Source organism: Paralichthys olivaceus, chromosome 13 (genome assembly GCF_024713975.1).
Source record: "Paralichthys olivaceus isolate ysfri-2021 chromosome 13, ASM2471397v2, whole genome shotgun sequence".
Lineage (NCBI taxonomy): Eukaryota > Metazoa > Chordata > Actinopteri > Pleuronectiformes > Paralichthyidae > Paralichthys > Paralichthys olivaceus.
The window spans coordinates 2,770,689-2,785,305 of NC_091105.1; the positions used below are offsets into that span (position 1 = coordinate 2,770,689).

The following is a 14,617-nucleotide window of genomic DNA, read 5'->3' on the forward strand; positions in this document are numbered from 1 at the left end:
GAAAACAGTAATACTACACATATTAGAAAACAGTAATCTTATTATACATGATTATTATTATTATTATATATGATTATTATTATATTATCATTATTATACATGATTATCATTATTATACATGATTATTATTATTATATATGATTATTGTGTGTGGCTCCCAGCAGTAAATTGAGCTAACACATGATTGGCTCCTCTCACTGATACGTAGCACATTGTCAGTTCCAGTCATACGATCTGTCATCATCCTCCGTACGATGCTAGAAGGGAAGTTGAGAGAAGTGGGACATCGGGGATCCTCCTGAGATCTTAGGCTGCAGCCGCCGTCCGGACTCTGGACTCACCGTGAACCCGCACTTCGGCAACATCCTCCCGCAGATAAACATTCACATCCACCCGCTTCCCCCCCGGTTCGCCAGGTGAGCGGCTAATATCGGCGTTAGCTGGCTAGCTAAACTAGCTAGCTGGCTAATGGCTATCCCGAGGGCTCCTCCCGATGCGGCTGCAGCTAAACAACGTTAGCCAGCACAAGCGCCTATTATCTGGCGAGCTAACGCTAGCTAGCCGACACTCGCAGGGCCGAGCTGTGGAGCGCAGTGGCCCGGTGCGGGTTCTGCGGTTGAATCCGCCACCGTGTTTTCCTCTGTCGAGCATTAATGCGGAATATAACAAAACCCCCCCGCGACCCGGTTTAGTCCTCGACCACGGCAGGTCAGTGAGTGAACGTCACGCAGCTAACGTTAGCTAGCTGTCATTAGCTTGTACACACCCAAAACCCTGCATCCTCTTGTGTTCTGGGATTCTCCGACCTCGCACACACGTGTCGTGTCTACACATTGTGGGTGAACACGTTGTCCCAGGTGCTAAATACATTGAAGCCTACGTGACACGTGTTAGCTTGGGCTTTAATACAGGCTGATATTGTTTTTTTTTTTTGGTGGGGGGGGGGGGGATGCTAGCTGATGCTAACAGCTAACAGTCGTTACTGTGCTAATTCAAGCCAGTCAGCAACAACACAACAGGTTATTTGTGGTGGACAGTGTCGTAATGCGATTTCAACAACGTTGACAGCAATTATTTTTGGACCGATGCTCTGTGAACACTTTGTTTTTTGAACCTGAGAAATGTGCAAGTGTCAGAGAGAGCAGCTGTTGTTAACTGGTTCATGTTGTCGATTGCAAAAAAAAACCCTGCACAGAAAACTCTCCAAGTCAACCTGGAATCGTTGATCCCACATCCACCAGGGTCAGAACATGCTGCTCATAACTTCAGTCACACCCGTGAGACACGACCAGGGCAGATAATCACAGCTACATCAAATGATCAGCTCTCAGAAGATGAAGTTCAGTTAGAAACTTTGTCAGCTTTGGAAGAAGAAGAAGAAGAAGTTCAGGGATGCCACGAAGTTATAAAATGGACTTACTCTGTCTGTCCAACTCTTTTAATCGTACCTGCTTCACATATTTGCTCAGCTGGTAATTATTGCAAGCAAACCGCTATCGTGTGGAGAAGAATGAAAGTGTTGCTGTGTAATGTGAAACTCTTGATGACGTGGTGTCTACGGTCATTTCCCCTGCATCGTCACTGTGTTATAATTTAGGTTATAAGCTGGAATAACATCCATAAATTCCTGAAATCTGTAAGGTTTTTGTTTCTAAAATTCTCTGGAAACATTTGTTTCAGTAGTAAAATAATTATGTTATTATTAGTATTTTTTTCATATATATTAACCGTGATTTATAGAAATATAAGTTATGGTATAATTTACTCTATCTGGGTTATAGGAAGAATGCTTTTGATTTAACATATGACAATAAATCAATCATAGGAAAGAAAAACTACATTAGTGATGGTGCGTCAGTAAATATTATTTGGAAACTTTCATATCATGAGTGATTTATATTATAGTAATTTTATTTCTTTTTTTAAATAGCTAATTGCATAAATAGGCTTTGCTTGAACAGTGTTTCTGTTTTCTGTGCTGTGGTCACGACAGACCCACAGAGAAAATATTTCTTATCTTAAATCTTCTTATCTTATTGAGCTTTAAGTCATACGATATCCGTGTTCCATTTTCTAAGTTACAGACACATGATTTAAGAGAATCATCAGTGTCCAAGTGTGCAGCTCATGAATTGCCTTGATTCATAGTTAGAAATGTAAAAACAGTTATGTTTTCCTATGAACCGCCACATTTCAACTGTGACCAAAATTGTCTCCTGAGGTTTGTGGATCATTTTTATTTTCTACGTTACACTGACACTTTGCTTTCTCTTCTTTGTCCTGTTCAGGTATTTTCGGAAGTTTTTTCACATTAGGTCAGTGCCCAGAGGAAGTGAGTGGACGGAGTGACATGGCAAGTAGAGGTGGAGCCACACGACCCAATGGGCCAAATACAGGCAACAAGATTTGTCAGTTCAAACTTGTGCTATTAGGAGAGTCAGCGGTGGGAAAGTCAAGTCTCGTACTTCGTTTTGTCAAGGGACAGTTTCATGAATTCCAAGAGAGCACGATCGGAGGTACGTATCTTCACACCTGAACAAATTGCTCACAAGGATCAGTGTTACTCACTTGGTTTTATTTGCATTCATTTCATGTGAGAATGAATCACACAATTGGAATGAGCATTGGATATCTTGATCATTATCATGATGTCACTAATTACTATCAGTCACAAGAGTCATATTTGTGACGTCAGGTAGAGGAAATGTTACTGAGAGCAGAGGACATAGATCAGAAATGAGTTCAACACACCAAAAAGAGCATGGTGGCAAACAGATGTGGAATAAATAGAGAAGAAGGAGAAATGAGGACAGAGACATTTGAAGTTCATAACTGAAGCTGATGAATTCTGAGTGTGAAAATAGCAAACGTAGGAATAATCACTTCTCAGACATCGACATCTAGTTCCTGGTTCCTCATGTACATATCCAGCGGCATGTGTGAGGTTAAACTGGTCTGTGTAATGAAATCACCTGTACAGTTAATGTTATAGTTGAGCTTATCGCTAATACGTATTAATATGTGTAATCAAGCACACTGAAGAACTAATCAAACAAAACATAGAAGGAGAATCTGGGTCAATGGATCCCAAGAGCTGCAGGATGAATCCGGTTTGGAAAAGTGAAAATGTACCTGGCGTTGAGTAGAACTTAAATCTTTTATTTTCCAACATAAACAAGACAAGATGTGCATTTATATTTACAATTCAAGTAGAATAATGTTCGTTTTCTTTTTGTTTATAGTTATTAATGATAAAGTGTGTGGTTAATCTGTAAAATATCAAGCCCTACATACATACATACAAAATGACCAGTGTATTCGCTATATGAGTATCAGAATTGTTTTACAGCCTAATATCATCACCGGAGAGAGAAACTCCCCTGAGTAAAAAGAAAAAAGTCAATTCTTTGGCCTCATGCTGGATGCATTTCCAGATTTCTTTGTTCTGTATAAAACATGTTTGCTATTACAAGGACCCTGTTTTCCAAATGTGGAAATGTGAACCAAGTGGAGCAGATAATCCCCAGTGTGTCTCCAGCATTGCTCTTAAATAATTTCCTCACAGAAACACATTTTGTGCTGCTCCCTTTGCTACAAGCCCATTTGTCATTGGCTCCTCTGCTCTGTGCCCCTGCAGCCGCCTTCCTGACTCAGACAGTATGTTTGGACGACACAACAGTCAAGTTTGAAATCTGGGACACAGCTGGTCAGGAGCGCTACCACAGTCTGGCCCCCATGTACTACAGAGGAGCCCAGGCAGCCATCGTGGTCTATGACATAACAAATGAGGTGAGTCAGGTGCCTGGTTCTGTCATGTGAGTGTTGTTATCAGAGCTGCTGGGTTTTTTTTTAAATGTACTGGAAACCATAGCCTCGTCCACAAAGAGGAGATTGTGGGTTTTTTCATCTTAATTTTGTTTTGTCAAGTCTAAAGAAGAACCAGATTTTTGACAAATTAAGACGTTAGACTCAACAACAGTGTCCTGTCGACAGTTTCCAGTAGATCTCACTCACTCCACTTAATTTCCAAAGAGGTTCCGAATTAAATTACGATGTGCTGATAGATTTTCGGTTCACTGAGAGGTCACATTGGACCTCTTCATTTCATTTTCATTGTCTTTTAGATTCAATTATTTTCTTAAAAACAAAAGAATCAGCTGCCATGAAGACAACAGAGGATTTAGTTACATTCTTTTTCTTCATTGTTCCTGAAAGACAGGCCTGATTTAAATTACAGTCCATCCCAACAGACTCTGATCTTCCTGTTATAAGCTCTTCAGTTTACTTAAACAATAAGACAACGAGACAAGTACAATTTGGGCTTTCTGACTCCTGGGTAGGGACAGTGGCTATGTAGCCTTCAAGTAATAAATAAAAGATAAGACTTAAGACATGTAGGAAAGTTATAAAACTTCAGTTATTAGCTCCATGACTGTGAGGAGACAGCAGAACATGTAATGTACTAACACACACACATACACACACCTATATACTCGAGTGCAAAGCTGCAAGCAGTAGCTTACTGCAGCAGTAGGGACAGTTACCATTAAAACATGTATTAAAAACATTATCAGTTTCCTCTAGGTTTTGTTTTTGGCAGCGGGGCCCGCCCCCTGAGAAGTCCCTTCTAACACTTCCTCTAAACTTTCACAGTAGAGAACAGCGTTTTTATTTTTTTCTAGATCAGGTCCTGAACAAAGACGATCCTTCCTCCTCAGAGTTCAAAGAACAGACACGCTGCTCACATTTCTGACATGTTTGGCATAACGTCCGTGAGTTATTATAGCTCAGCCTCCTATACTGTACTAAAATTCACCTTTTACTGTACCTGAGGACATTTTCACTTGATTCATATTTCATCAGATCTCCTCTTGTCTTTTAATCACATGAAACTTATTGGTATTTCTTCTCGGTCAACCTCTCCCTGTTGTTGTTTTCCAGGAGTCATTTGTACGGGCAAAGAACTGGGTTAAAGAGCTTCAGAGACAAGCCAGTCCAAATATTGTAATAGCCCTGGCTGGGAACAAGGCTGATCTCGCAAACAAGAGAGCACTGGACTTCCAGGTTTGTCTTCATCAAGAACAATAGCTCTGAGTGGAGCGCTTCCTCCTTCCACCAAGGCCCAACAGTCCTTATTAAACCTTATGACACCACGTTAAAAACAGCTACATCCAAATATTACAAATGACTCACACTTGTAAACACTTCCTTGCCGAAGGTAAAAAATGATAAACCAGAATGTTCATCCATAGAAAGTCTTTGGTTCTATTAACTAATGGTGGTTGTGTGGGTTTCTCTGTCACAGGATGCACAGTCATACGCAGACGATAACAGTTTGCTTTTCATGGAAACGTCAGCAAAGACCTCTATGAACGTGAATGAGATTTTCATGGCCATTGGTAAGTGTGATGAAGTTCTTATCGAGAGCTTTAAAGGGATACGAAGTGGAGCTTTAATTGTGATCCTCTGAATCGGAGCTCGTCAGTCGAGTTTCCGACTAGTGACAAGAGCCCTGAGGAACTCAGCTGTGAACAGTCGGAGTTATGGTCTCTTATAGACAAATGATAAGAGTGGATTTGACTTTTAGGTAAACTTAAAAAATAGGGTCAGGTACCTGGGATATGTTCTGACGCTGTCACGTTCACATTGCAGCAAAGAAGCTACCCAAGAACGAGCCTCAAGCCGCCGGCGCCAGCAGCGGGCGGAGCAGGGGAGTGGACCTGACAGAGACGGCTCAGCCCACCAGCCGTCCCTGCTGCAATAACTAACCCAGCTCTTCCTGTTCATCCTCCCCCCCGCTCCTCACCCACACCCACACACACACACCCCTCCACTCTGCTCCCTCTGGACATCGGGCTCCTCGGCTCGCCGACGTCAGACCTGACCCTCAACCTCACTCCCCTGGATTAGCTAAAAGACTCTGTATAGCTGCATTTCTAATACCTTTTTCGTTGATGTTCCTTTTTTCTTTTTTTTAAACTTTTTTTAAAGAAGTGTATATCAGTATAATGGATGCATGTATCACTACAACGCCTAAAACACACAGTTTTGTTTCTTATTACGTAGGAAGACTAATCCCATTTGAGAAAAGCATGAGTGAGTGAGACGCCCGTGAACGTGGGATCATGTGTGTGAGCGACTCGCGGATGAGACGGCGTGGCCTCGTTTGTCACTTCACAGGGTCGAATTGTGATGCCTGTAATATTCGTAGTGTGCGGCTTAACTTTTTGCTCACGTTCACAAGGAAACCGTGTTGTTTATTTTGAGAGGCCCGACTGTCTCCGACTGTGTCCAGACGGTGCCGGAGGAAGGACTGTCACGCAAACGCAGAACCCCTCCCTCCTCACGTGTGTGTTACTCGAGACAACATCCAGGCTCCAAGTGGAGAAGTGGAAAACCAATTGAGCGCTCTCCAGTTTTTAAAAAAAGTTGGAAATGCACAAAAATGTACTTTGAGAAAATATTAGAAAAGCAGCCTTGATATGTCAGACTCCCTGTTTTGCGCGAGAAGTCTAATAGTTTATGAAACAAATTAGAATCTGTAGAGGAGCCGTGCGTTCCTGTCACTTTGCCACACATCACACTTAACCACGGTCTCTCCGTGGCGTGGAAAACACGGGAGTTTAGACGTGTGAGAAATCAGGAACCGACACCTCCAGGCCAAAATGACACTGGTATGACAAGATGTTTAAATTCAGCTTTGCTATTCAATGGAAGCTTTCATGCTGCAGCATCTCGGAGTCCGTCACAGAGAAGCCCGTGTCGGCTCTGACACTGATCTGGCTTCACATTAAAAAAGAAAATCGACAGGAAACTGTTGAGCATCCTGCGTAGTGAGTCATCCTGCAGAGACTCTTAACACTCGATACCATGTCAAACTCCTGTTTCGAGGACAGCACACAAACAGAAAATTGGACGATCCATTGTCTCGAGTCTGTGGACAAACTATACTCTAATGTTGTTACAGGGTGCAATGTCTTCTTCCTCCGTTAGTACAGCTTGCATAGCTCACCGGGAAATTTATCTAGAGATTCCGAACAATTGTACAGTTCAATATCAGTCTGCTTTGGGGTTTATTTTTTATTTTATTTTCTTTAATTTTATTTTTTATTGTAGACCTTGTCACAAACTGGTCAAATGTTAAGCAGTGGTGGTCTTTCTAGGTATGTGTAGTGTTATTAACAAAATCCCTCTGTGGTGTCTTGTTACTTTTCTCAGAAATGGTCCATGGTCATGTTTGAAAGGAACTTTTATTGCATTGCACAGTGTTGATCATGTTTTAATTAATGATGACTGCCCTTCGATTTTATATGACAGACTGTATTGGACTTGCTAACCTACGACTATAAACAGGTAGCGTAATTAACCTGACTGGTGGTCTCTCTCTCTCTCTCTTACAGCTCAATGAATTTTAATAATGTAAAACAGCATTACTAGTGATGGGCTGATCAGTTTTGAGTGTCTGAATACAACTTAATAAATTCGATAAAGAGATCCATCGTGTGCTCTTTATTTTGCTCTGCATACGTCACCGCATGTTCGGGACACTTTGCAAAGATTCTGGTTTTTTAACGAAACCGAAAGGTCATGACGCTGAATCTACCACCGTCCTCCAGCTGATTCAGAGTCAGTCTCTCTCCACGTCTGATACAACTGTAGTAGTATAAGAAGAGAACACCTTGTAAGGATAAAGTCCAGCTGTTTGCTCAGCATCTCTCTCTGAGCAGAGTTTGACCGTCGGCCTCTTGCTTTAGACGATGATAAAGTAAAAAGACCAAAATGTGTTTTTCTGGGTGTTTTGACGTTTTGGTCGTAAAGCCCGTAAACAAGACGTATTAAAGTTTTCATGGGTGAACTGGTGAAGTGCTGCTCTGAAGGTTTGACATGTTAAAGGGTTTTATGACTCCGGCTGGACTCTCTGTGGCAGAAACAGTTTGTATTCCTTTTCGCTGTCGTCTCTCGGAGCTGGAAGTGATGGCGGGAGTTTCTCCTCTGGACCTTCTGGGATTTCAACTTTTTGAAAAACTCACTTTTCCTTTCACAGTTTATTAAAGGACGTCAGCAAAGTGGACTCGGGCGGATTTGAAGCAGTTTGGCTTTAAATCCCTGGAAATGAAAATCTGTTCTAAAGCAGCGAAGATTAATTATCTGAAGACAGAAATGCATTTAACACTTCACGGATTAATCATCACCGCCGTGAAACCTTGTTCAAATAAATATGTGAACTCTCATAAATGATCCGTGTTTTTAATTTGTTTTTAACACTTGCTGACAAATGTCAGAGGAATAAACTTGTTGAAGGACGAGACACTTTTCATCAAAAACACAGAATCTCGTGTTTTATATAAACTCCAGGAAGAGGTTCAACTGTGATTAAAAGTGTGAAAATTGCACATTAAATTAAACAAAGTGTTCTATTGCATTGATTGTGATGAACAAATCTCGGTCAGTTAATTAATCAATTAAGACACGAGACATTAGAATTGATTTTGTGCAACCCCCGAAAAGAAGAAGAAATGAAAATTAAATTATATTTATATGCATAGTCGTGTTAATATGACAGTTGTTATCACAACGACACCGTTTTTCTCACTGGATTAATTTATTATTAATTATATTTATTGAGGCGTTTAACCAAACAGATACTCCCCAAGTTACAATTAACGCATTTCTCAGCTTCTTAATAACTTACTGCATTTCACCCTGGTCGCCATGTGGGGGCAGCAGTGCACTTTACCCATATGATCCCATCAAACAAAACCACCTAAACTCAAGTTGGTCTATGTGCAACATGAGAACGATGACTTGATTGATCGATATCCACATGTTGATTTCATTACAACTATATAAAATGAGTTACAGAAAGCATATTGCAGAATTAGACATTTAAACGAGGCCTACAAGAAGATGATCCATCATCCATTCAAAGAATGAGGATCAGTTCTGAACCGGAGAGAACCTGAATGCACACGTTCTGCTCACGGCAAGCTGAACTCAGAAAACAGGAAAACAGTGGAAAAAGATGCAATTACGGAGAAAAACACGTCTTTGGTGCATTGCCCACAGAAAATCAGCCATGAAATGAGTCACTGACCAAGTTTACATGAGTAATAACGTGACGTGTTTTCATTCAGCTCTGAAACGAGTCTGGTTCTGAGTGATTGTTGCTGCTGTGGTGTGTTTACACTGCACTTATCAGATATCACTTATCCCAAACACAAAGCTGTTGCTGCTGTCAGGAAAATAAACTGCAAACCCCCACTGCACCAGGGGCCTTTTTCCTACACAGTGTTTTAGAAACACGAACGTTTCCATGAGCTGCTCACAAACCGGTGTTTTTCATCATCATCAGAACAACAGAGATGAGAAGATTTCATGAAAATCAGCAGCAGGTAAAGAAAGACGACCTTTTCCACCTTCACCTGTCACCAGACCCCTCAAAGTCACGCCTGCTGTGATCTCCATCACCCGTCCTGGCTCTAACCCTGGGACGTCACCATGGGGACAGCCTCATTACAGTGATACCCCCCCCATGTCTGTTACCTTCCTCTAGTGTGATTAGCAGCATCATTCCAGCAGTGGAGACTTTAACTTCTGCAAACTTTTAACTCCTGAGCAACAGCCGGTGAGATATTTCATCCACGTACGACCTGCAGGGTGAGGAAGAGGAGACAGTTACCACGGTGACAAACCACAGCAGTTGGGGTTTATAAGCTCCCGTGGTTTATCTCTGTGAGGCTGATGCTTATCCACACGGCTCTTCGGTGTCTCACACCTTGACTGCATGACTGTACGGAACATTTACATTAAAATACATGCTCATAACCAGGCTCTGAGATTGTACTTATGGCTCTAATCCAGTTAATTATGTGGCAAAGAAGAGATTAAGATGAATTAATAAAACTGCAGTATTTGTAAAAACTACTGAATGGATTTTCACAAAACTTGGTGGAAGGATGGGACACAAGTACCTCAAGATACAACAAGAATCTCTTTCCTTTAGCATTGTGGGATAGAGCATGTTTTTTGAGGATTTGTCTGCAGTTGAAATAGAAACAACTGGAATTCACTCCCAGGTCTAAGGACTCTGAAGCAGACACAGGTTTCACTCGGCTTTGTGACATTAAATGAATAAATAAATCAAAACTTTAGAGAAGGAGAGAAGTTCAAACGCTTCACAATTGACTGATGAGCAACAAACAAGACAAAACAAATAAAAAATGACTATGAAACACAATGATTTATCATTTTAAAGCTATAATAACAAACACAAAGGCTACAGTGACCAGAAGAAAATATATTACCTGGTGAAACAATTCAACATGTTCACATCATGCACCATTTAATGGACTCTTTCATCTAAAGTACCACGAGAGTAATACTGTACATTTTCAGCTGTGGGAGCTTTACTGCAGCTCTCCACCGACTCAAATGACTGAAATAAGCTCCATAACCCTGAGCACGAGATAGAATCATTCTCTGAGCTCAGGATTTTTCTCACTCTGCAGCTTCAGGAAGGTTATATTAAGAGATTATCATCTCACAGCCACGCCACCTCACGTAGTCTCAGTGGATTTCATCTTGTATCTGCTGCTCTTTTTACCAATACTTTACCTTCATGTGCATTAAATTACATTCATGCCTTCTACTGTGATGTTGATTTGGTTCCTTGAGGTGAAATGGAGCAGTGTGAGTATTTATACCACGATACACGTTGATATATGAACTAGACATTGTCATGGAAGCTCTGCTTTTACTGGCTCCCCATCCTTGAAATTTACAGCACCTCTCTGATTGGGTCGTACATGGGCGGTCTCACACACACACACACACACGTGCACTTTGTGTTTATAGCTCCGTGTTACTCACCAGGGTCAAAGTCTCCGTCTCACTTGACTGACATCTGTTGAAGCCAATAATTAATGGCTCCGTAATTGATGTGGTCGTCATTTGGTCGGGGGTGGGGGGGGTGAGGTCAGTGTGTAACGCATGCTAATGAGAGGTCACTAAACAACCTCCGCAGAACGAGAGACTCTGTTTCCTGACGGCAGCGTCCATGACAGTGACGCTTAATTCACAATGAATCTCTGAGTGAACTATCAACATTAACAGCGGAGTTAGTTTCGTTATAGTATTTAACCATTTTGACTCAGGGCAGCTGTGGCACAGGAGGTAAAGAGGGTAGAGCAGGTTGTTCCCTAATCAGAGGTTGGTTTGATTCCTGGCTCAGCAAGGCCAAAGTGTCCTTGGGCAAGACACTGAACCCCTCATCGCTCCTGACGGCTGTGCAGGTGTGGAGGAGACGCGTGATGGACAGACCAAGTGTTGTGTGAATGTATGAAAGTCAACTGTGATGTAAAGAGTTGACATGGAGACAGGAGAAACACTTGACTGTGAAGTTTAAAGAACAGTTTGACACTTTGGAAACAGCAGTTTAGTTCATCTGATCAATGCAAAGCTGCATTTAATTCCCTTTAAGCTGCAGTTTCTCTCCAGATTAAATTCAATCATGTGTGAGTGAGCGAACCTTAAAAGGTGCTACAGTATTCTTACTGCTGTTCCCCCCGATCTCCACCGGTTGTGCTGCAGTGAGCTGCAGGCTGTAGTTTTACATTTCGTGAAAAGAGTGGTATCAGCTGCGTCCTGTGAGTCACAACAACAGCAGCAGGCCTCGCCGTCTATATTCATGAGCGCTGCGCTGACACAGCTGTCAGATTAGTCCTTGACATATTTTAGGATTGCGCTCCGACTGTTCCTGTTCCCGTGTTCCTGACTTTTCAGACGGTGAGACTCTTCTCTACCTGCAGGTCATTGACGAGTCTCTGAGTATCACCTCTGTGAAATTTGATTGAAATAATACACTATACTATAAAAAGTCAGATGTTTACTCCCATATCCGTTTATTCCACTTGTGTGGGTCAAGTATTTATGACACGTATTGATTGTTGTGATAAATTGTTTTATTTGATTTAAACTTCAGAATGTGCTCAGTAAATGCAGAAAACCCCCGGAGTCTTAGAAGCAGCTCGTGTTTTGTGACTTTCTCTTCCTGTCTTCATGTTTAAAATCTACCTGACCCCCGTCTGAACCCCAGAGGGGATAAGGTTGGGCCGTGGGGGGGGTTCTCCGAGATAATTGTCATTTCCTGATCTCGAGGGGCAGTGAACTGGAAATGTGAAGGATTTTGTTTCTTGTTGCTGAGGTCAGTCAGAGTTTGGGGCGAGCTGACAGAAACTTAACGACGTCATATTAAAAGCGGCGCCGCAGCAACACGTGTGATCTTTATATTAGTTTGAACGTCCGACATGTTAAAACACTTGACACTACAGCAGATGCTGAACTTGAACTCTCTGCTTCAAAGTAAAAGTACTTGTCGACTGTTAACTGAGTGTACATCATCATGGCTGCGTCTCAACGCTGTTTCTTCACCAGTGATGCAGGAGGCGGGGTTATCTGCTCGCTCCGATTGGTTCAGTTCCCGTCTCGTTAAGGACGACATTTAAAAAAAAAACTTGTAAAGGCTCATCTATGTTTAACGTCAGATGTTCGGAAACATTACGGCTTCAGACGAAACAGACGAGCAGTACCACATGGAGTCATGGGGGGGCAGTGTAGGGAGATGACACGGACCATAAGACGCGAGGCAGAAGAGTCGGTCAGAACTTCTTCTACTTCACTTGTTTATAACGCAGCTGCTTTTCTAAAGACGAACTTTATCGCAACCTCCTGCATCGTCACTGTTTTTGTACTCGTCAGACTCTCTTGACTCCACGCTGCCCTCTAGTGGATGTGTGGACGCAATGGTGGCAGTGATGATCACACTGTTTGTAATCTCTTTCTGTTCATGACACTTTAAAAGGCAGTGGAGTAGAATAAATAGTCGGAAATAAATCTGTGCAAGTGGAGTACAGATGCATAAAAATGCACTTAAGTACAGAACATGTACTTTATTACATCCCACCACTGATGAAGCTTTTAAAATTTGAAATCAACAGCTCAACATAACAAAAAAACCATCTCATGAAATATAAATGACATCGATATGTTTTCACTGCGTCTCTCACACACCGCTACTTAAAGCATCAGTGTGTGAGTGTGGAAGTACGTGGCCAGCTGTGTGGACGCTGTGTGTGTCTGTGTGTACTTTGAGTCTCCAACCTTTAACTCTGAACTTATTTTAGTCCTCGGTGACTCACTTGAAAAACTTGTAAAGGTGTTCTGAGAGCAGCCAGCGAGTAAACCTCTCAGTGACTCCCCCTGCAAACATTCCCTCTTTATCTTTAGCCTAAAAGCACTCTGCGAAAAAAAACACACACACACACACACACACAAAACACACACACAAAACACACAATGGACACTAAATCCAGGACGCTCTGGGACCGTGTTTCAAAACAATCTCTGTCCGGGAGCGAGGCTTTTTGTAAACCCTGAAGTTCAGGTGAAGTAAAAATGTCAAAGCTCTCAAACGGACTGGAATGTTAATTGAGGCGTTTATCACAATGTTGAATCAGAGCTTTTTAACGTGGACACGGAGACGTGGACGTGAGCTGCCCGGACCTGCCAGGAATCCCCGACAGGCTCTGTCAGCGGTCGAGGGTGTCACGCAGCCTGAGGCCTTCTGGGAGTGGGGGGGGGTTCTCCATATCACTAATGAAAAAGTTCTTTCTCGTCGGTGTGACAGAGAAGAACAGGATGATGGATCTGACAGAGGAATTTGGCCGACGCACGCCTCAGCGGATCCGTGCCAAGCGGGGAGTCTGCGTTTAATTCACCTCCCTGTTAAGCAAATGAGCGCGGTGGCAGAAATGAAGACCACATGATCGGGCGGATCTGTTGTAACTGCACATGGAGTAATCTCCTAATGATTCCAATAACAGAGACTGTTGTGTTTCATTTCAACGCTCGCTGTTCCACTCACTGTCAGCTCATTTCAAAACCTATCTGTTTTTCAAAAGCAGATGTCGACATGCTCTTAAATGTTGCTGTGGGCTTGTAACCTCAGTGCAGGGGCCGTAACTTAGTTAACGCCCGTAAATAACCGCCAGGCCACGTGTTGTTATTATTCAACAGCCGCAGCTTCACCCAAAAACCAAGCACATCGGAGGTTTGAGGATTTTATCTCGTTTTCCTCTTTTCTACATCGCCTCGCATCAGAACGTGGCAGATTTTCCTTTTCACAGGAGCTAAGAACGTCACATGATTAAAACTCGTGATGATCCCTGTCAACAGACGAGCAGGAAAAGAATCTGCCCTGTTGATTTCCTCTTGATTGAGATTCTTTGTTATACAAACTTTGTGCTCGACTCATTTTGGTCTTGAAATGTTATTTTGCGTAGATATTAGTTTTCGTGTCCTCTGTTCTCAAATGAAGCTTCTTCTCCTTCTTACTTCCTGTCTGAGTCTGATTCTCCTGTGATCGTCCGCACTTGCTCCAATGTGTCACACCTGAGATCATTTATCGTTCAGCTCCTCCTGCTTCACTTCCACTGCTTCCTTCACATGTTGGATTTCATAGTGTTTCAGTCGTGCTCCCTCTGAAATTTGGATTTTTGGTTTATCTACCCACCAGCTGTCATCCGAACTGTAAGTCTGCTTTTTTCTTAATTAAATCCAC

General features: G+C 42.3%; 1 protein-coding gene and 1 long non-coding RNA gene across 5 annotated transcripts in view; both read left to right on the forward strand.

The window, feature by feature from the left end:
• Positions 1–209: 209 nt before the first annotated feature.
• rab5ab (RAB5A, member RAS oncogene family, b) lies at positions 210–7,494 on the forward strand. 2 transcript variants are annotated; one of them, XM_069537309.1, is made up of 6 exons: positions 210–416; positions 2,289–2,516; positions 3,638–3,789; positions 4,942–5,064; positions 5,306–5,399; positions 5,653–7,494. In XM_069537309.1, the coding sequence occupies exons 2-6, from the start codon at positions 2,351–2,353 to the stop codon at positions 5,766–5,768; spliced, it is 651 nt and encodes a 216-aa protein (XP_069393410.1). In that variant the 5' UTR covers positions 210–416; positions 2,289–2,350; the 3' UTR covers positions 5,769–7,494. The 2 variants fall into 2 exon arrangements, with proteins under 2 accessions (XP_069393410.1, XP_069393411.1); XM_069537310.1 differs by having other exon boundaries at positions 230–708.
• A 5,992-nt stretch (positions 7,495–13,486) lies between these two features.
• Positions 13,487–14,617, forward strand: part of LOC138413539 (uncharacterized) — a 43,402-nt gene continuing 42,271 nt past the window's right edge. The window contains exon 1 of one of the 3 annotated variants that reach the window (XR_011245904.1): positions 13,487–14,586. This is a non-coding gene — a long non-coding RNA (uncharacterized lncRNA). The remainder of the gene's footprint in view (positions 14,587–14,617) is intronic. The other 2 variants (XR_011245903.1, XR_011245902.1) reach the window with 2 other exon arrangements.